Raw genomic sequence first — 24261 nt, 5'->3', positions numbered from 1 at the left:
TTTATCCTTAAAATATTTTGGTAATTTATCGTGAAAAAATTTATGTATAAATATCAACATATTAAATTTAAGTCTCCTTCTTACAGATAACCATTTTAGTTCATCTCTCATTTTTTTTACATTGCTATATTTATTTTTCTTAAGAACTATTCTCATCGCTTTATTTTGTAAAATTTCTAGTTTATTTAAATTTCCTTCGTTTGCTAAAAATAGTATTGTTGAGCAGTAATCTATATGTGGAAGAATGATTGTTTTGTAAATTAGTTCTGCAGTATCTTTATTTAATTTATTTCTCAATCTACTATAGGAAAAATATTTTTTTATTAACGTGTTCAAAATTTGCATTTAATGTCAATTTTGAATCAAGTATTATCCCCAAATATTTCATTTCATTAACCTTTTCTATGGTTTCATTATCAATAAGTACATTCATCCTTGGGTTTGGCTTTTTCCTTCCTAACTCCGTGTATTTTGTTTTTCCAACATTAAGCTGAAGTTTATTAATTTTGAGCCACTCAGATATTCTGTTTACCTAAGTATTAGTTTAAAATAATGATACATATATATATTTTTTTAAACTCTTGTGTGGCTGTAATGTCACACTAGTCGACATAGGACACAAGACTTGATATATCTCTCTTATTTTTTAAAATTATGAATTCTTATTTTTTGTAATCTTCAAATGGACATTTTCACACCCGATTTGAAAAGTAAAATTTGTATAACTATGCTAAATGTTAATATAAAAAAATATTTATCCATGCTACGCGAATAATGAATGCCCGCTAATTCAACAGCACATCCATACAGATACCTTATACGAGAGAGTACGAATATAGAAGTCATAACAAGGAAGACAGAGACGCTGTTCTGCGGCGGGTGTCGTCTAAAACAGATTTTGTATTCAGTCGGTTGATGACAATGATGGGGGACGCACGCGCGTATCATGAGCGGCGTATTTGTGATTTTTTATTTATTATGCTATAACAGAGCAAAATTATATGTTTATTTGCATTAATTGTGGAAAGGGAATTATTGAACAGTATGTCTCTCTGGTTTTCATTTTTTTTCAAATGTCTGAACTTCAGAATATTCCGTCTTTTACTAGTGGTAACACGATGTTACATCACCGCGCGCAAAGGGATTATTTACCACAGTCTTTTAAAAGTTAATGTTATTCAAAATTATTTTCGTAGTTTTTTTTTTAACTGGTTCAAAGTATTTCCAATACCAAATTATCTTTTTTTTATCGATAATTCTATAACTGGTAATATTTTATTATTTTATATAGTTTAGTTTTTTAGACTTTTTTAATTTGTTAATTAATAATATTGTTTTAAATGCTCTGTATTACTTATGCTTACATGTATATGTATGTATATTTAATTGTATTTGTAACTAATATGTAATGTATGAATGTATTTGTAAATAATTGAAAAGATTGATAGTTATAGATAACTAAATGTGAGATCAGCGTGAACGGAGATATTCTGAATCAGGTAGAAGAATTTGTGTACCTGGGAAGTATGTTTATTAGGGACGGAAAGGCCGATAAAGATATTGAAAGGAGGGTGAGTGCCGGGAGCAGGGTGAACGGTGCACAAAAATCTACTTTGGCAAACAAATGTTTATCGCAGGAGGCTAAACTAGCAGTTCACAACGGAGTTCTAGTTCCAACTCTAATGTATGGGAGCGAAGTATGGAATTGGAAAAATAATGATGAAAGTAGGTTGAATGCTGTCGAAATGCGATCCCTCAGGCGAATGTGTGGTAAAACGATGTATGATAGGTGCACAAATGTCAAGATCCGTGAAGTGTGTAAGGCTGAGACACGCATTATTGACAGAATCAAGAAAGGGGTGCTGCGTTGGTTTGGACATGTAGAGCGAATGGACAGCGAAAGAACGGCTAGAAGGATCTACGATGCAAATGTTGATGGATGCAGAAAACGAGGAAGACCGAGAAAGACATGGCACGATCGAGTCCATTAAATACTTGAAGATGGACATGTCAAAAGTAGGAATAATCGGCGTGCGTGCATGAGAAGATGTATGAATGTAGAGGAAGCGAGGTCTGTATGCCAAGATATAGTGTTATGCCGTTCTATCCTATCTGCCTACCGCTACGAGGAAACGGCGTGATGGTTTGTTGTTGTTGTTGATAGTTATATATACCTAAGACATGAAATAAAGCTCGGCAAAGATAATCAAGAGGTAGACATAGAAAGAAGACGAGGTTCAGCATGGGCCGCCTTTGGTAAGCTCTCATATATCCTGAAATCTCCGAAGTAATTAATTTACTTAAAGAAGAAACTTTTTGATGCTTGTGTTTTCCCTGTACTGACATATGGCTGTGAAACTTTTGTGTTCACGAAAAAAAAATTACCCAAATTATCAGTGACACAGAGAGCCATGGAAAAGAGAATGCTGGGTATTTCGCTGAGGGACAGAAAAACCAATACATGGATTAGAGCGAGAACAAAGATCACCGATGTGGTCCATAGGGCTGCCAACCAGAAATGGAGCTGGGCTGGTCATATAACACTGGGAAACATACAAGACGATGACACAATATTAGTCAAAAATGCTGACATACACAAATATAACACTAGACAACAACAACACTATCATTATTTGGTACGTGTATTTTGTACATACACAAATCTGGATTTCTCCCAAGGGGGAGTATGTATATATTTTTTAATAATATCCCTACAGAAATACATAAAATAAAATAATATGCTTATTAAAATACTTAACTTCAATATCAATACATAGATGGCGCTCCAACACGCTTGTGAATGGTTTCTCATTTAATAACATATATACAAAAATCAAAAAAATGTTACCTGTGTCGATATTCGCTAATAAGCGGAACGGGGAATGTTGTAAATACGTAAAGTGGCCACTTAACCCAGCAAATGACAGGTCATAAGCCCTGTAAACGCTCGAATATCCATAATCCTGAATTTGAAAAAATTCTACCTCATCTCTGCAGGGATATTAATTAAAAAAAACAACACTATCATATTGAAAAAGCAAAAACAAACACAGGACAGTCAAAAATACTACATAATGGACTTAAACACTACAACGACCTACCTTACTACTTGAAAGCTTTTACTGGAGACAAATTTAAAATCAATCTGAAAAAGCACACGATGACTGAACTAACTAGACTAGACGAGACATAAAATGACTAGACAATATTAAATTTCTAATGTAACCCTAACGGGTTTTTAAAATTGTAAATATATAAAAAAAAATAAAAAAAATAGTAAGAATCACAGACCTTAGATGGACTAAAAAAGTCCTGGAATGGCGACCCAGAACGGGTAGAAGAAGTGTCGGCAGGCCTCAGACAAGGTGGTCTGATGACATAAGACGAGCTGCAGGAAGTGGTTGGATGCGGTTGGCTCAGGATAGGGAAATATGGAGACTAAAGGGGGAGGCCTATGTTCAACATTGGACAAGAGACGGCTGATGATGATGACGATGAATGAAATTAGTTTGACAGATGTCATTCTAAACAATCTATATTTTAAGGACTGTATTATGTAATATGTAAGAATGTATTATTGTTTTATGTTTTTTCTTTATACGTCCTATGTTTTTATTTTTTTTTCTCATGTACTCGTATTTAAAATGATATAAACTCTTATACATAAACAATTAAAACAGTGTAAGTCACTCTCCAAGCACAAGAGTTAGTCTCTTTTTTGAGAGTTACGGTCATAACATGTACTAGATGTGTAAAAGTAGATATGAATGGAATTTTAAAAAAGAATTAACCTTTTATGAAATTTATTAAAAAAAAAAAATATTAAAAAATTGAGTTACGCTGTGATGGGTTGGTGTCGACGATATGCTCTTGAAAAGCGCTTCACGTCTAATGATGGCTTGGTAGCACCAAAAGTATGTAATAAATATGGAAATAGAACTCTCAAATATTTGGTACCTAGAATTTTTAATTTATTACCAAAAGAACTAAAATTTAACTCACATTGTAACAAGAGCAAAATAAGAGAGTGGCTACTCGATCAAGAGTTTATATATGAATAGTAACTTCAAACAAACAAACAAACAAACCATCACGCCGTTTCCCCGTAAGGGTAGGCAGAGAGGATAGAACGCCACAACACTCTATCTTTGCATACAGATCTCGCTTCCTCTACATTCATACATCTTCTCATGCACGCGCGCCGATTATTCCGACTTTTGACATGTCCATCTTTAAGTACTTGTTGGATTTGGTCATGCCATGTCTTTCTCGGTCTTCCTCTATTTCTGCATCCATCAACATTCGCATTGTAAATATTCTTAGCCGTTCTCTCGCTGTCCATTCGTTCTACATGTCCAAACCAGCGCAGAGCTCCTTTCTTGATTTTGTCGATAATGCTTGTCTCAGCCTTACATAATGTACGGATCTCAACATTTGTGCATCTATCGTACATAGTTTTACCACACATTCGCCTGAGAGATCGCATTTCGACAGCATTCAGCTTACTTTCATCCCTGTTTTTCCAAGTCCATACTTCGCTCCCATACATCAGGGATGGGACCAGGACTCCGTTGTGAACTGCCAATTTTGCCTCTTGTGACAACCATTTATTTGCCAAGGTCGATTTAAGTGCACTGTTCACTCTGTTCCCGGCACTCACCCTCCTTTCAATATCTTTCTCAGTCATTCCATCCCTAGTGAACATACTTCCCAGATACACAAATTCCTCTACTTGTTTTAGTATAACTCCATTCACAGTGATTTCACGTTTAGTCATACTTTCATTTCTTTCAAAAACCATCACATTCGATTTATCGACATTCATCAGCAAATCGCTTCTCTTGCATACATCGTAGACCTTTGTTACCAAGAATTGCAGTTCCTCTTTGTTATTAGCAAGGAGTACAGCATCGTCAGCATACAAAAGACAATTGACTTTTAAATCACCCATTTTTGCTCCCATTCTTAAGCCTTTCAGTTCTTTCATGCAGTTATCGATATACACGTTGAACAGCCATGGTGACATAACACATCCCTGCTTCACTCCTTTATGAATGTCAAACCACGATGTGTATGATCCATTTACCCTAACACATGCTGTGCTGTCTTTATACAGAGAAGCAATAGCACGTGTTAGATTTACGCTTACTCCGTACTCCGATAACACCTTCCATAATTTTTCTCTGTCAACTCTATCAAACGCTTTTTGCAGATCGACAAATGCGCAGAAAAGCTTTTGGTTTTTAGCAAGAAATTTTTCTGTCATGTTTCGTAAAGCAAATATTTGATCCATACATCCTCTTCCATTCATAAAACCGCTCTGAATATCCCACACTCTATCCTTTGTAACTTTTCTTACTCTATCAATCAGTATTCTTGAATAGAATATGAATAGTAACTTAGGTATAAATATTTTAATTTTTCATTTATTTTCTTGTATTTAAAAAATAAATTTAAATATTATTATTTGTATAAACATATTCTGATCTTTCCGGCTGTTAATTTTTATCTGTTATTCATTGTTTTTAAAAATGTAAATAATATTATTAAGTCAGTATAAATATAATCTTCACCAACAAGCTACAAAAAGTGGCTTGGTGGGATTTTAGTTTTAGTAAAAATATAACAAGTGAAATTTTTTTTAAATTGTAAAAAAGTATAATTATGCTATTAAATAAAAAGAGAGTTTAATGCGCTCTGAAAATTCTTTTGAAATAACAGATTATGACTTTATCAGATGATTGCAATGTTTTTTATTTGCAATGTGACCGATAAAAAAAAATCCTTTGTTTACAAATATTATATCGTAAACTAATCTCTTCTTAAATGATTTGAATTAAATGCATAATCGATCACACGCCTCTTTTGCACTTAATTTTAATATTACCATAATCAATTACATTTTTAAGATAATGAAGAGGATTAAATTATTAAAAACATGTTTGAAATGTATAATTTATTGCAGATTGAGCGGAGGAATAATAATGAAAATAGTTTATCAAAATTATCGCAAGGATTAAAAAATTATATCTATCTACAACATCGGCGCGTCCTATAGAGTATAAATATTTAAAAAAATTGTAACCTGAAAACGCACTCAAGTTAATGAGTTCGTTTACTATATCAGTAGCTCAATCACAAATGACTATCGACGTGTTTAAAAACATGCTAAGCATTTGAGCAATCACAATGAACAATATTGAACATGCTTAAGTTATCGCAGTCATTCAATTCAATTCAATTCAATTAATTTATTTTAGATAAAACATATACTACTACTACTACTACTACTACTACTACCATCACGCCATTTCCCCGGAGGGGTAGGTAGAGAGAATGGACTGCCACACACGTCTATCCTCGCATACAATCCTAGCCTCTTCCACATTCATACATCTTGTCATACATGCCCTTCGGTTCTGTCTGCTTTTGACATGACCAGACTTAAGATTTTGGTTTATCTGATCATGCTACGTCTTCCTTGGTCGTCTTCGTCTAACGTTGCCGTTCATTTTTGCCATATATACTTGTTTTACCATTCTCTCGTCGTCCATTCGTTCTACGTGACCAAACCATCTCAGAGACCCTTTCTTAATCTTATCAATTATACTTGTCTCAGATTTACACTCTCGCCTGATTTCATCATTCGTAACCCTGTCATACATTGATTTCCCACACATTCGTCTAAGAGATCGCATTTCAACCGCGTTCACTCGGCTTTCATCCTTCCTCTGCCAGTTCCATGTTTCACTTCCATACATAAGTGTTGGGACTAAAACTCTGTTGTGCACTGCCAGTTTAGCTTCGATTGACATATTTTTTATTAAAAATTACTGTGCTTAGTGCTCCTTGAAACTTATTGTCAAAATAAATAATAAAATAAGTGACTAAACCAATATTACCTACGGAGTACCTCAAGGAAGTATTCTAGGACCAATCTTATTCTTAATCTACATAAATGATCTGAGCTATTTAAACATCGATGATTCTCAACAATATTTTGAGATTGTCCAAATTTTTGTAGACAAGGACTGGATTCAACTCCCCGGGGAGCTGTTTATATTAACATATTACAACAGAGATGAAGAACATTTAAGAGAAGGTAATATAGAAGTCCAGGCATCTACAGGGCTTATGACCTGTCAATGGCTGGTTTAAGTGGCCACTTTACACACTGTGTAACATTCACCATTCTGCCTATATTTGAACATCTATATTCCTTCAATTCTTTCATCTGTTGATGTTTGTGAAGTTAAAGAGCTGAAACCTTTATTTATGCGGGTGAGATTCATCTAATTGAATTATTTCACCTACATACTAGGCAACGCCTAAAAATATATTTTTTTCAATTTCTATACTTCTTCATGGACCAGGTAATTTATCAACAATATTTTGAGTTTGTCCAAATTTTTGTAGACAAGGACTGGATTCAACTCCCCGGGGAGCTGTTAATCTAGGTTTTTATAGGTCATAAGCCCTGTAGATGCCTGGACTTCTATATTACCTTATCTTTAATGTTCTTCATCTCTGTTGTAATATGTTAATCGATGATTCTGTTATAAGTTTTGCTGATGACACCGTTCCATTATTCAAAGATAAGACATGGAAGGGAACATATGAAAAAATCCGAAAAATATTTGAATACAGTTAAAGCATGGCTAGATACTAATTACTTAACTCTAAATAAATCTAAAACTAACTTCATTTCATTTCAAATCAGTTCTAGAAACTATTCACAAAATGCTTATCCGATCATACCATAATCTAAAATTGATTGACCCAATGCAAAATATATTCATTGTTTATTCATGTTTATACCAGTGGCGAGCGGTGATTTATTTTATAGGTAATCTATTAAAAATGTTCATTAATTTGTACTACATATAAGTACTTACATAACATGTAAGTAATGTTATTATAAATTATTTCTTTTCTGTGGTTCTGTGAAAATCAACTCAAACAACAATTATTACTAACCACGCGATATACGTAGCTTTAATCTACACTATTTTAATAGAATACTAAACTTGTACAAAAGTTTATTAACACATACCACAATGACATTCAGCAGATATTTCCATTATGATCTGTCATTGACACTACTGTCAAGACTTGAGCTCTGGCCGATTTCTTTTAAAATGAATAATGCCTAAAACGGCCACTGCGAACGCCACCTGTCCTATGTGATACATAATATGTCGACGGTATCCCATCAAAGAAAAATAGTCCTTCGGAAATAATGTTCGAAATACTAGTTTCCAAATAGAGAATCTTCTAAAAATATTTGTAATCTGCAAGTTTGTTTTAGTACTAAAAAAGCCGACTTGGGTTAAAGACGAAAAATACAGTGTACTTTTTTGTATGGAAGAATAAGCTGAGGTAATCGGCTAGTTTTATCGTTCAGTGAGAATGGACTGGGCGCACTTCATAGATATTTTTTTGTAGAAAGATATAAACGGTGATTTATAATAAATAACAACTACTTTATATATTTTCCCATAAACATGGTTACTATAAATTATTATAATTTAAAGTCAAATATAATGGTAATCTGTGCATAATCGCTTACTTTGACGATTCGCCCCTGGTTAATACTGCAGTTGGCTTTCTGAAAGACAGAGTTCCAGTCATCAGCCTCGAGTAATATAACCGTGATATTGGCGAACGAAATATTTTTTCCGCAAAGAGAGATTATGTAGATTTATTTTTGCAACTGATTCATTGATTTTGTTTTTTTTTCAGTGAGGAATTTTCGCCAGAAGCTCAACCATGCGCTTCCTAGCATGTATGCTTGTTTTCGCGATCGCCTTGACGACGACGAACGGCCGCCCTAAAACGAAGGGCGAATCTTCGTCAGGTAGCCGATCCGAAGAGGCGAACTCCGACGAAAGAGATTCTGTAACGAGACTCCAGTTTTCTGGTAAAAAATCAACATGCGGCTACGATGTAAGTACAAAGGCATTACCTACGATAAGTAAAATTCGTTGCTTGATTTTCACCCCAGATTAAGCCTTTATTTACTGTGCCAAAAACATCCGCGCGTTACTGTTCTGTGTAGTCGCTACACATGCAAAAAATGTAAGATTTTAAATCGGAAAAACGGAATATTCAATGGCAATGAGGAACTTCAGCCCTACGGGATATTGGATACAACAAATGTTTTCTTGCGCGCGGTAAAAATTAGAGCATAAAATCGTACGACAAAGTTTCCTGAAAATGTACGACAAAAATAACAGTTTTATAAAAACGAACTTCTTTGAACGACGTCACTCGTTCAAATCTATACGAGTATGCTGCAAAAAAATAAAAAAATAAATACAACCTTCGGTCAAAGAGGATTGGCCTACTACTCGGTTAAAGTGTACAATCTACTTCCATTATCCATAAGGACAATTAGTAAGTTCTCACAATATAAAATTGCTATTAAGAAATGGATAGTGGAGGTGTGTTGCGCACGGATCGATGAGTGGATCAAGCCAAATAGGTAAAATGTGTGTACTGTCTATAAAATTTGTTGTATAGGTCTTTTAAAATTGGTTATGTGTTTTATGAATATTTTAGTTTTTTATTGTCAAATTTTGTAAAATGTTTCCCTCGGCACGGGACACCCCAGTGAGGGAACATTATACTGTTTAAAAAAAATATTATAAACAATTTTATTTATTTTTAGTTTCTTTTATTTAGGAAACATACAGTACAGTTACAAAGTTTAATATTTTACACAATTAGACTTAACTCTAATGGACCAGTGAAGTTTCCATATTATAAAGCAATTATATGTAAGGTTAATTATGAAAGTATAAAAAAGAGAAGGAAAAAAAAAACATAAATGAAAGTTGTTTAAAAGTTAAAATTTTAGTGAAAAAAAGATATTTTAAAGTTTGTAGTTTGTAGTGAGTATTTACAAATGGAAATAATATTAAAAATGAAGAAAGTTTGTAAGAGTAATTAAAAGTTAAGAATTGAAATAAAGAATGAAAAACATGCTCAGATGTAAAAATAAAATAAAATAGTAATAACATTATTTTTAAAAAAGGAAAAACCTAAATATACATATTTTGAGGGATTCAAAGAAACGACGAGAAGAATCTTTAAGTGAAATATAAGACAATAAATTTAAGTCAATTTAAAAAACATCTTCAAAATTAATGACACATTATAGTAAGAGCAGCAATACATTGATTTTATTTACATATATTAGACTTCTATATTACCTTCTCTTAAATGTTCTTCATCTCTGTTGTAATATGTTAATATAAACAGCTCCCCAAGGAGTTGAATCCAGTCCTTGTCTACAAAAATTTGGACAAACTCAAAATATTGTTGATAAATTACCTGGTCCATGAAGAAGTATAGAAATTGAAAAAAATATATTTTCAGGCGTTGCCTAGTATGTAGGTGAAATAATTCAATTAGATGAATCTCACCCGCATAAATAAAGGTTTCAGCTCTTTACCTTTACAAACATCAACAGATGAAAGAATTGAAGGAATATAGATGTTCAAATATAGGCAGAATGGTGAATGTTACACGGTGTGTAAAGTGGCCACTTAAACCAGCCCTGTAGATGCCTAGACTTCTATATTACCTTCTCTTAAATGTTCTTCATCTCTGTTGTAATATGTTAATATAAACAGCTCCCCAGGGAGTTGAATCCAGTCCTTGTGTACAAAAATTTGGACAAACTCAAAATATTGTTGATAAATTACCTGGTCCATGAAGAAGTATAGAAATTGAAAAAATAATATTTTCAGGCGTTGCCTAATATGTAGTTGAAATAATTCAATTAGACGAATCTCACCCGCATAAAAAAGGTTTCAGCTCTTTAACTTCTCAAACATCAACAGATGAAAGATTTGAAGAATATATATGTTCAAATATAGGCAGAATGGTGAATGTTACACAGTGTGTAAAGTGGCCACTTAAACCAGCCCTGTAGATGCCTAGACTTCTATATGACCTTCTCTTAAATGTTCTTCATCTCTGTTGTAATATGTTAATGTTAACAGCTCCCCAGGGAGTTGAATCCAGTCCTTGTGTACAAAAATTTGGACAAACTCAAAATATTGTTGATATATAATATAAGTAATTAAAAGTAGTTTAAAAGTATAAAAACATGCCAATGCATCAGAGAAAAAATAAAGAATAAAAAAAGAATTACAAGTTTAGCAAGTAACTAACTAACTAACTAACCATCACGCCATTTCCCCGGAGGGGTAGGCAGAGAGGATAGAACGCCACACCACTCTGTCCTGGCACACTTCCTTTGCTTCCTTCATATTCATACATCTTCTCATGCACGCACGTCGATTATTCCGACTTTTCACATGACCACTTTCAAGAATTTGTTGTACTTGATCATGCCATGTCTTTCTCGGCCTTCCTCGACTTCTACAACCAGACACATTCGCATCATAAATCTTTTTAGCCGTTCTTTCATCATTCATTCGCTCCACATGACCGAACCATCGCAAAAGACCTTTCTTAATTTTGTCGATAAATCTTTAAAATTTGGAAAAGCAACATAAGGAGAAGATTTTAAACCAAGATAAGTCTGTAATATTTCATTTAAGCGATTTTAGTAGTAATGCAAATTTCAAAAGAGAAATTTGATTTATAATAATAATATTAATGTATGTAATTTGTAATTTGTAATTTTTTGCTGATTTAATTTTTTTGCTGATTTAATTTTTAAGATCCTCATGACTTTTTAACTTGTTTTAACTATGTATTTATTTTTAAAAATTTTTATTACATCTTTTACTTTATTTTTTAATATGCTGTTTTTTTTTTTCTTTCTTTAAATATGCTTTTTGCTATACAACATACATTCATTTTTTTATTATGACTTTAAATATGTTTCTTACTATGTATTCTGTTTTTATGTTTTCACTGCATTTATTACTTTATTTTAATAATTTATTTTTTTGCTACGTTTTTTTTACTACATTTTTTACTATGTTTTTACTACATTTTTACTATGTTTTTACTACAATTTTACTTTGTTTTTACTACAATTTTACTATGTTTTTACTACAATTTTACTATGTTTTTACTACATTTTTTACCATGTTTTTACTCCATTTTTTACTTTGTTTTTCACTTTATCCTGTATCTTTATAACTGTTTCTATAAATTGATTACTGTTTTTTATATTTTTTTGACTGTTTTAGAACGGGGTAAATAGCCCTAGTTAGACAGTCAAAGCAACTTTACATAAATTATAATTTTGTGTATGTAATATAATGATAATAAATAAATAAATAAATAAAATTTAAAGTGATATAAGAGAAAAAGATACCAATGGGAGTTTTATTCAAAAGTTTTCAATACACTATTTTAAATAATTGTAATCCTGTATGATGTACAATGTAAAAGTAAAAATAAATTGCAAGCAGAGCGTTGTTAGGTTCAGCTCGTGTACAAATATTCAATAATATTTAGTAAATAATGGTGATGTAATATTATGCTGTCTTTATTTATTCATACAGAAGATACTATTATGCGGTTAGAACTATTTTTAAGTTAGCGGTTGACTGTCCTAATTTTTAAATTAAAAAATGTAGGTTTTGTGGTTTTAAAATATTTGGTTCACACGATTTGTTAAAAAAAATCAAGCCACTCTAATGTAGGCACACCGGAACCTCTTTAAACATGTTATTAAAATAACTCTGTCATGTTCATCATTCCCCTTTCCACACCTAATGGTGCATAGGGCACTGAATTGATAAACCAATCGCAGCTTGTCTTTTATTATTATTTACTTTTATTGGTTATTAATACTTATTTATTTATTGATTTACACGCCCTACGGGCTTTTACATTTATTAGAAAGGCATTCAAGTGCAACAGTGAAACAAAAGTATGAACATTTAATTAAAATAAAAGATAACATAAGAAAAACTAAAATATACAATAATAAGTAAAAATAAGAAAATGTCCCAACATAGGTATATGGGAATTAAGAAAGATATTTAATAAATTTACATATGAAAACATACACACATACATACACATCCATATGCATACACACACACACATATACATACATGCATGTGTATATATAATACAGGGTGTTCATTGAACCCTGTCACATCCGAAACCACGATGATTAGTATGAGCGAGAAGACATATTGGAACATGAAAATAATTTTTTAGAACAAATAAAATTTTAAAAAAGCAAATGGTTGATTACTTCTGCAGGGGAGAAGCGAGGAGAGGGAGGAGGGAATCTAAAACTGAGCCGCGCTCCCCTTACTTCTGTCCTGCAGAAGTAAGCAACCATTTGTTTTTTTTAAATATTTTATTTAAAAAAAGTTTCTTAGTTCTAAATATTTTTTTAATATGCTAATATATGACTTCTTGCCCATACTGATCATCGTCGTTTTGGATGTGATAGGGTTTAAAAAACACCCTGTATATACACATATATGCATATACACATATATGCATATACACATACATAGACGAGAAAAGAAAATAGTAAATAAAAAACAATATTAAGAAATTTTATACATATTAATTTATAACCATTTGAATACTTAACCTATAATTATATAAAGACAGACGAAATATATCAACTAAGATGATGATTCAATTTTTATTATTACCTATATAAACATATTACAACAAAGATGAAGAATTTTTTAAGAAGATAATTCAGAAGTCTAGGCACTTATTTTATTTTTATTTTTATTTTATTTTATTCAGAAAACATACAGTCATACATAATATGTATTAAAAACAACAATTTTTTTACATAAAAAGGCCAATTAAGTTTTCATAAATTATGCAAAAGATATAAATATTAAATGTGTCAAAAAAATAAATAAATAAGGATTTCAAGTGAGAAAATAATAACTGTTGACATTTGCGTTTTACATGGAGGTAATAAATAAAAATACCGAATATACATTTCGAGCCATCCACGCACACACATGAACGCACATATAAAACATACACAAACATATACATGACACGCGGCACATATACATAGCATAAACCGCTCAAGATGCACATTCAGCAAGTATCCCAAATAATCGACCCCATGAAGAAATTTTCTGTATAAATGGAACGTGCAGTTAAAAATGTCTACATCCATACGGAGTCCATTATAATTTCTACAGGTACGTCTAATGAATGAATTCGAGGTATAATTGTTTTTACAAGTTGGTACATAAAAAAGGGAATTTAATCTGGTATAGCGAAGGGGACAACGAAGACCAATATTTTGTAAAAGATACGGCGAATCAACGATATTATTGAGAATATTAAAAAGAAAAATTAAATCACATGTAAGGCGCCTTTTTTGTAGTGATTCTATATTAAAATTGATCAAAGTCTAGAGGGCTTATGACCTGTCATTGGCTGGTTTAAGTGGCCACTTTATACGCTGTGTAACATTCACCATTTTGTCCATATTTTTCTATTTTTTTTATTATTAATAAAATACATACTATACTCCCAGGAGTTATTCAAGAAACTCATTTGGGACCGTACATTAAAAAAACATTTTTGTGACAATACATAATATCATACATAGTTAATACATCCGAAATAGTAAGAAAACAATATTTTATAAGAAACGTAAAACACAGTACTTTACACCATCTATATAAATTACATTAATAACTATCACTATCAAAAAAAATTAAGTAATATTTTTAATTGCGATACTTCTGGATTTTTTATACGATTTTTCGTATTTTAGCTCATCGGGCAGTTTGTTATATTCGAAATCGAACTTTGTTGAGCGAAACTTAGACACGTGAAGATTCCCGAGTAACGCGTGTTGTAATTGTCAATATCATGACCAAATGTGTATTTTAAATTTGTGTGAGCAGAAAAGTTTATGGTATTTAAAATAGTATTGGTTATGTCATGCAGTGACATTACCTTGAAAGGAAGTAACATATTACAACAGAGATGAAGAACATTTAAGAAAAGGTAATATAGAAGTCTAGGCATCTACAAGGCTTATGACCTGTCAATGGCTGGTTTAAGTGCCCACTTTACACACTGTGTAACATTCACCATTCTGCCTTTATTTGATTTGGGGCATTGGCGCATGCAGGCCGTAGTTTGTGTTATGGCAAATATATTTCATTTGTCAGGGATCAGCTAACCCTGTCAGGGAAATTGGTGATCAGGAGCACTGGGGATCTGGAGGCGGCGGATGATGATGAACGGCGATGGATTGATGATAATTTTGCGGCGTTGTGCGAGTTACAGTGAAGTTATAAAAAACTTACACGGCGAATAGCGGATAATACTTTTGTCAATTCAAAAAGCGGGCGAACAAAAAATTCGAATAAACGAAGAGAAGAAAGCGCGCGGGCCAAACAGTGTTGCCAAACCAGCAATGTCCCGTCAGGCGTGTCAACCTCACAAAACCAAAATTAGTTAGTATCTACTTACATATGATTCTTCTGGCTAAAATACATTAAAACAAAATATCGGCTCAACCGATACATTTTCAAGAAACTTCGCCGTCCAATTTGATGCTCTAATTTTTACCGCGCGTAGGAATACATTTTTTATATCCAATCTTCCGTAGGACCGAACTACCTCGATTACAGTTGTATCACGTCGCTTAGACGAACACCCGTTAGATAAATCTTTCTTTGTCTACACAATTAAGATAAATATTATGCGTGTTTTATTGACCCGACAAAGTTCAAAGTTCCGCAGATAAGATTTATCGGTTTAAATAAAATTATTTTATTATTCATTGATAATATAGGTACAATGACATAGATTTATTATTGTTTTTAATCATATGTAGCTTAAGAAGATGTCTTTAAATTTTTGTTTGTTATTTTTTTTATCAGCGGATTATGTATACAACAAAGTACAAAAATTGTAACCACCAAAACAAAATTCAAAACACACTAATAATATTGATGTTTTTTTGTGGATATTTCTTGATAAAACTCCATAGTTAATGATAATGATAAAATTATAAATAAACTTATCAATGAAACTTCATGGTTTGGTTTTACTTTTTATTATTTTGACCAACGAGCGCTTTCGCCTAAGTAGGCATCTTCAAGACTGGTGAATTGTTTAAAACATTTACAGTACCCCTGTTGATGAGAAGAGCAGAGTTTGACATTTGTAGAAAGAGTTCTATATTTGAAAATGAATTATTTTATGTTTTGGAATTCTACCTGTTTAATTTAATTCTACCTTTGGTACCTACTCAAATTCAATATTTGAATATTATTTATTTTAGTTTTCGAATTCCATCATAGGCACTAAAAATATGTCATTTTCAAATATAGAATTCTTTTTGCAAATGTCAAACTCGGCTTTTCTCGCCAACAGTAGTGCACTTGATTCATGAATGCGATTTTCAAAAATGTATTGAATGTCAGTTAATATTATTTTAGTATTACTAAAAATCCTGTAAAAAGAAATAAATAAGTAGAAAGTATAAGGAATTTAAGGAAACAATCTGATTGGGATCCGTAAAAAGTAAATGGTTGTTAGCATTCAAAAACTAACTTTATTAAAGATTTATGCTTTCAACTTTTTTTTATAGATTCGATTGAAATTTTGATATTTACGAACACGCGCAGCGCAAAGATCTACATTTCGCTGAAAACCGCACGTAAATCGGTCAAGCCGTTTAGGAGTTCAGTGACATCACACGTACATAAGAATTATATATCAGAAGATATACCGACTTTTTAATATCTTTTGTATGCTGACCTACACACATGTATAATGTATTTGTATATTTTTTTTTTATACCCATGTTTTAATATTGTTTTTAAATTTTTGTATATCTAACAAACTCATTATATTGTAAAATGCACTTGTGCCGTATAATAAATAAATAAATATAAAAACATTAAAAATTACCTTCTGTAAAATGTACTTCATTTATGTTGTAATATGTTAATATTAACAGCTCCCTAGGGGTGGAACCCAGTCCTTGTCTACAAAAATTTGGGCGAATATTATAATATTGTGTTATTTTCGTTTCAGAGTTGCCCGGTGGTCAAAGATGGGATCATCAATGTCCATCTGGTAGCCCATACTCATGACGACGTGGGGTGGCTGAAGACAGTTGACCAATACTATTATGGAAGTAGGTATCATTACTACAATGCCAAAACCAAGTGAGGGTTGTCACTAGAGCCCTTTCAGGGGACTGTGGATCAAATAAAAGCCTTAGATTGAAATAAATAGATAAATATGGATGCATTATTGTGCAATTTGTTCTTGTTGTGCAAGCCGGTAACAAGAACAGAGACGCGCTCTATAAAGTATTTTTAAAAGTTGTAACACGAAAACGCATCTCTGATTACTAAGTTTGTTTTTTTATACCAGGGCTGCATTTAATTCAATTTACTTAGTTTAAATCAAGAAAAAAACATGTATTTGCCTTTTCAAATTTCAAACAAAAGTGGCCCTTCACATAATTTGTCAGTAAAATCCATGATTTAAAATGTAATGTTAATATTTGGAATAAGTCCTACAAATTAAGAGGAGTATTAACCAACTAGAATCTAAATGCAATTATGGTCCAGATAAAATTCCTTCAATATTTTTAAGGAACTGTGTTGATTGCCTCACAGTTTACAAGGATTTAAACGAGCACTAAATAAAGAGTCCAGATCTTGTCTCGATGTCCCTTATGTTTGTCAATGCTTCTTTTCTTTTAAAAATGTTTTTAACTGTTCTTCTATTGTAATTTTTATCCCCATGAATTGAATTAATGGACAATGTCCTGTACAAAAAAATACTTATCTATAAAATTAATTGTTTTAAGTTCTGTCAATCACTCATGAACAAATATTTACCAATGAAAAGTAACAATCCTTTTTACAAAGTTTATGATACGTTTTTACACACTTTCATGGCACAAGCAGGCATTTTGGATTCGATTTTAAACGTCTCGGCGGTCGCTGGCGGTTAAGGAATGACTAAATACGCGTTGGGCATGAGTTACGTGTCATAATTTTTGAGGGCTGTCTATATTATGTATTTATATTTCTATGTGTACGTCATTATAATGCTTTGCGTATTTTCCAGGTAACACTAGAACGCAGTCAGCAGGTGTGCAGTATATTTTGGACTCTGTTATTGATGCACTCATTAAAGACCCTAACAGGAAGTAAGTGATTGGCCAAAATAAGAACTGTATTCGTAAACACCGTATAACATTGAAAGCATCCACCACATACCCGAATCCGTTTTAAAGACAACATGTCTTTATTCGGATTCACTCATTTTTGCAAGCATTTTTTTCCATTACGAATTGATTATATTTTGTCCTTTACTAACCAAATTCAGTAAGGAAAAGCGCGAAAAAATATTTACATCTACAATTTTCAATGTCCCTTTTCACTGTCGCTCTAAAACCACCCCTATCGTCTACAAGGTAGGAACAAAGGGAGGTATAAATAAAATAAATAAATGAATCATTCACCCATTTCAAACCCCCTTATGTCGACAGTGAAAGGAAACGTTAGTTACTACTCTCTGGATCACCAAAACGCCCCCAGGTGACACTCAAAGCCAGTCACCGGCAGCGCACCTAAAAGCAGCAGACTTACCCAAAAACTACTGGTAGCGAACCAACTTTTGCCACCACTCATACCTACTCAAACTGTAATTATTGAAGAATTTTACCTCATCAAGCGAAAGCATTAAAGTAGACGTATATTCCGTGGTCAGGGAAGTCCTCAGCAAAAGATGTCCACTGACAGGGGCACCCGCAATCAAAAACCTCAGGCCCCAGACACGTCTAGTGACTCCTGTTTAGTAAAGAAATAATTACTCCCACCTTCCTTTAGATCGGGACAAAGATGGCACAGACATGAGTTCCACACCTCGACCAGCATTGATCCAATCCTCCTGTTAACGAATAGGTGGACTGTAAATAAAAATCGAATTTCATTCAGTTTTGTGATTGGGAAATATTTGAGAAAGGATAGGAACATGGAATGGATACCTACCTTTAATATGATTTGAATGTTCTTCAATTTCTGGCACTGGATCACAAAATGAACAATAAAATATAACAATGTTTTCCACGACGCGCGACGATTCCAAACACTTTTTATCCGATTTTATGTGAAGTCACAAATGTTGTTTTGTTTTGGTTCTAAATCCGAATTTTTTAATTTTGAATATCTTCTGTCTTGATGTTAGGTAGGTACCATAAGGATGGGTCAGAGGAAGGATGAGTAAGAAAGGTAATTTGCCAGGAATAGTATCGATAAATGCTGCTATTTACTTAACACCTCCCGTATATGTGTAATCTACTGGTGCAGTAGGCCCGGGGGCTATCTCGGTCGAGATCGATGGGCCCCCAGCAGGTCCCACTTTTGAACCCACCCCTCCAAGTTGCTCCTATTTGCCACTAGATCAGTACACCAAACAGGTCTCAGCACATTGAAACCACACCGTGCAACAGTCTCAAATCTACAAAAAAACTGTATGATGGTGAATTTGCTTCAGCTTTGTATGGACTTTTGATACGGTGGACCATGAGATTCAGCCAGACGAGATAATTTGATCCAGGATACGGCCCTACCCAATGTAGGGAGTACCGCTTTACCCACCGTTAAACTACTGGGAGTTTTACTCAATTCTGACCTTTCTCTTGACGCTCGAATTAGTAGAACGATAAGTTCATGCTTCTACCAGCTGAGACAAATTAAATGCATACGCAAAAATTTGCCGGTTGGTGCCGCCCGTCAATTAATAAATGCATTTGTAGTGTCTAGAGTTGATTATTGAAATGGTATTTACGCCGGTCTACCAATGAACAAAATGACTCGCCTACAGTCTGTATTGAATGCTACAGCGAGACTTATTTTTGGCATCTCTAAGTTCAGTCATATCACTCCACTACTTTGGGAATTACACTGGCTACGTTTTCCACAGAGGGTCGAATACAAACTATGTTGGCTTATGTATAAATCACTGCACAAGTCTGCTTCGGAATATCTAAGGGATCTTTGCATTCTAGATGAAGTAGCTGACAGGCGTCTCACGCTTAGATCAGCTACGTCTACGGCGAAAGGAAAAGTTATTATACCTCTACGCAAGCAGCGCACTAAATTCAGTGAACGTGCATTTGCGGTCGCAGGCCCTATTGCACGGAATGCTCTCCTAGCAGAGGTGCGAGGCTGTGAGAGTGAAGTGATGTTTCGGAAAAAACTTAAAACCCACTTGTTCTCTAAATCATTTGAATAAATCCGCAGCATGTGACAACAAAATAATTTGTTTGAATTAAATAACAAATTTAAAAGCTTCGATTACATTTATTTATCTATGTAAAGCGCTCTTGAGGTATTATATTACAAAAATGGCGCTGTATAAGTTATCCATAAAAAAAAAATATAATTCAATTGAGTAAACTGGAATATTTGGGCATAGTTGGCATACCCCTGGAAACATTTAGAAATTATCTTACTAACAGATTTTACGTGGTTCAAGTTGGAGAAAAATCCAGTGATCTACCTAGGATAACTTGAGGAGTTCCGCAGGGGTCAATCCTTGGGCCACTTTGGTTCCTCATATACTAAGTGTGGTTTAAGGGGTATTCTTCAATTGTATGTTGATGATACTGTTATTTTCTACCATAATCGTAAGCTGAAAAAACTCGAAAACATAATGGAGACAGATGTCAATAGTTTAGCTGACTGGATGAGATTAAATAAATCAAGTTTGAATGTTGAAAAAACATCGTTTATGATTTTTGAGAACTCACTAACTTAAATATCAATATTTTTATCGGAACTGGCTATATTGAAAATACCAATTTTAAACACTTGGGACTATTTATAGACTCCAAACATTCAGAGAGCTATCAATTTGAACATGTAATATCAAAAATAGCACCCGTAACTGGCGTATTGCATAGATTTCGTGGCTTGCTTCCTCATCCTGTTTTGTTTGCCGTCTACTACGCTATGATACATTCCCAGTTATCCTATATATTATGTATTTGGGGTTTCATCAGCAAAAATCAGATTTCTGATATGCAAGTTCTTTAGAACAGAGCTCTGAGAGCATCTGGACTGACTGAATTTGTTGAGCTGACTAACTGGCGTTGCCACGCCCTGTAGTCTCTTTATATGTGACGTTCCTTTGTATTTCATTTCTTCATGGTAGGGACAACGTGAATGTACTGCAGATCGGTACCCCCGATTAGCATTATAATGTTGTATTAGGTTCTATAGAAAATGATGACATTGCTTTCTTCGGTGATTACTTACTATTTCAAGTTGAACGTTTTAGCACGTCTGTGTCATCGATTATAGACTATGAATCCTACAAGTCTATTAACTAAATATTAAAAAATCACTGAACTTCCTCATTGTTGGAAAACCATTCGCATTCCCAAAACTCATTCTTCAAATGATCAACGTCTTTCCTTTGCAGGTTCGTCTACGTGGAGACAGCCTTCTTCTGGCGCTGGTGGGGAGAGCAAGGTGACCTCCGTCGTCACCAAGTGCAGAGGCTGGTGGCGGAAGGCAGGCTGGAGTTTGCCGGGGGAGCCTGGTCCATGAACGACGAGGCCGTCACTCATTACCAAAGCATTGTTGACCAGTTCTCGTGGGGGCTGAGGCGAGACACTATCTTTTAGCTTTATCTATGTTGAAGAATTAAGGAGCATTTGGATATACTAAATATTTTCAATAATACTTGGTCATAATGGGAAGTTTAAGGCCCAAGACATACTAGCAGACTGCTGAGTATCACAAAAAAATATAACAACAATTCAAACTGTCGCTTCGTACGTTCAGTTAAATGTTTTTTTTTTGGAATTGACAATTAAACTACTGCCTTATCTTTGTATTGTCCTTGCATCATGTCCTGCGTAGTACAGACTGTTCACGGAGCTCAAACGAGACAATATCGTCCTATCTATTGTATTGTCCTTACAGCTTTAAACTCAGGAAGAAACATCATAAATGATTCATACTTTTATGTTCTTTAGTGGATATTTGGCATTGGTTTTATTCCTGTTGATATCCTTAATTGATAAATAAATTGCAGAAAGCTAAATGACACATTCGGAGAGTGCGGTCGCCCAAGAACTGGCTGGCAGATCGACCCTTTCGGCCACTCTCGCGAGATGGCCAACCTGTTCGCTGGGATGGGATACGACTCTCTGCTGCTTGGAAGGTCTGACTACCAGGACAAAACCAGGAGACTTAATGCCAAGGAGATGGAAATGGTTTGGAGAGGAAGCGATGACTTGGGTAAGCGGATGTTTTGTTTCAATGGGCGTAACTTATAAAATTATCTTATTCTAAACAAAAAAGAATTTTTGAGTTAAGTATTTTTTTTACTTTTTAAAACGAAATTTCATTTTCCACAGGACAATCATCAGATCTTTTTACTGGAATCATGTACAACACTTACTCCCCCCCACCTGGCTTTTGTTTTGACGTCCTTTGCGCTGACGACCCAATCATTGATGACGTCAATAGTCCTGATTATAACGTCGACGTAATGGTAAGTGGTCAATAAAATACCACAATCAACAAAGCCAAATAGAAATTTTACTAATTTTATGACTATGCTAAAAATAATACTAAAAAAACAAATCTTCGTGCATCATATGAAGGCTGGAGATTGAAGAATGGAGTTCTTGAATACAGTTTTTTTTTAAATTTAAAAGTCATATCACCATTTAATATTGTAGAAATTTTTCTACATTACTCATTTTTTGATGGTATTTTTCAAATATCTGCGAGAAAAAAATCCAGTTTTTTGGACTGAACGTACTGGACGATCGATGTGTCTAAGTAAAATTGATCAATAAAAGGAGAGAGTATCATTTGAGGTTATTTAAACTATTATTGATACTTTTAATAAGTTTAAAAAGAGGAAAATCAGAAAATGTAGATGCTTACAAATAAAATCGTATGGTAAGCAAAAGGTGTACCTCAGGGAACGATTTTTGGACTTGCGTTATTTTCAATAAATCAACTCAAATAAACATAATAAAGATAATTTGAAGCTGTTTACTGAATTAAATGAACTGTTTCACAATCTAGGTCAAAAAGTTTAAAGAGTATGCAGAAAAACTGTCAAATTCCTACAAATCCAATAATGTGATTGTCACTATGGGAGAGGATTTTAACTATCAAGATGCTCACAGATGGTTCAAAAATCTTGACAAGCTGATAAAGTGAGTTTTTGTATGAATCGAGGAAATACCATGTGCATTTTACAATCATAATAGCAATTGATTAACGATGAGAATTTAATTAGGCATGAACAATGATATGCATGGCTTCAGGGTTGTAAATCAAATATATATGTATTTGTTGAATACTAACTTGTGTGTACGTTTAATATGATTTTGTTTTTGTGAAAAAATGCCTCGTTAGCTCGGCTCAGAAAAGTACACGCGTAGCTGTGGTGGGTCAAATCTGACCCAGTTAAAACAGTAGCTTTTTTTGCATTTTGTAAAGGTTTCATATACATATGTCTGTAGCTGTGGACTGTAATGAAAAGCGAGTTGCTTATCTGTAGAGATTTAGTGGAAGATTCAAAGTTACTTAGGAAGGCTCTGGGCCGCGATTATGATGGGAAGCTAAGGACGTCATACCTTCACTATGAAGGTATAGTTGAAGATAAATTCTCTCGAGCAATTACGAAAATACACTACCGAACCCGCCCCTTCATGTTTTGAGTAGGCCACAAGGGGAAGCGTACCTCCCGGTTCACATATCTTCGCACTAAAGTGACATAGTTTCATGTTTGACGTCATAGTTTAAGATAAATTCTCTCGAGCGATTACAAAGATACATAAACGATCCCCCCACTTTCAAGGTTTGATGTAAGTACATAGTTTGTACCGACGTTTCTAATACCCCTTGATAGTATTGTATTCCACTAAACAACTTTTTGTTTAATTACGATTTATATACATTTTTCATCGTTCTTAAGTTGGCACTGTTAAAAATATAATCGAGAAATAAGCCAATTTTAAAGTAGAATTAAATTCTGATATTACTGTCAGTTTGGAAAACAAACGCCTACATGCGAAAAATAATGCGGCTAGATTCTGCCTTATTAACATATAAGCGTACCTTGGTGTAAAAAATATTGTCACTTAATAAATAATTAGTTATTTTATTTTTTTCATCTGTTTTACTATCTTCCTAAGTGTACGTATCGAGACGGTATAGGAGCCGGCTTTGTAATCACTCGACATATAAATACAGACAATCGTTAAGCGTACGGTCAAATGTCATGTTAAAAAAAAATGTTATGTTTATT

At 33.5% G+C, this 24261-nt stretch overlaps 1 protein-coding gene across 3 annotated transcripts in view; it reads left to right on the top strand.

The window, feature by feature from the left end:
- LManII (Lysosomal alpha-mannosidase II) overlaps nucleotides 1–24261 on the top strand; it is a 62288-nt gene that overhangs the window by 4098 nt on the left and 33929 nt on the right. For 2 of the 3 annotated variants that reach the window (XM_088227780.1, XM_088227781.1), the window contains exons 2-7: nucleotides 8743–8946; nucleotides 16993–17095; nucleotides 18043–18124; nucleotides 21406–21591; nucleotides 22024–22229; nucleotides 22349–22485. In XM_088227780.1, coding sequence (XP_088083906.1) covers nucleotides 8770–8946; nucleotides 16993–17095; nucleotides 18043–18124; nucleotides 21406–21591; nucleotides 22024–22229; nucleotides 22349–22485 — 891 coding nt within the window. In that variant the 5' untranslated portion in view covers nucleotides 8743–8769. Of the gene's footprint in view, nucleotides 1–8742; nucleotides 8947–16992; nucleotides 17096–18042; nucleotides 18125–21405; nucleotides 21592–22023; nucleotides 22230–22348; nucleotides 22486–23030; nucleotides 23165–24261 lie in introns of all 3 variants that reach the window. The other variant, XM_088227779.1, reaches the window with a different exon arrangement.

The sequence above is a fragment of the Micrasema longulum genome, unplaced genomic scaffold (assembly GCF_059751315.1).
Source record: "Micrasema longulum isolate JH-2025_06_02 unplaced genomic scaffold, ASM5975131v1 h1tg000539l, whole genome shotgun sequence".
NCBI classification, from domain to species: Eukaryota; Metazoa; Arthropoda; class Insecta; order Trichoptera; family Brachycentridae; genus Micrasema; species Micrasema longulum.
This window is presented reverse-complemented; position numbering and strand designations above follow the sequence as displayed.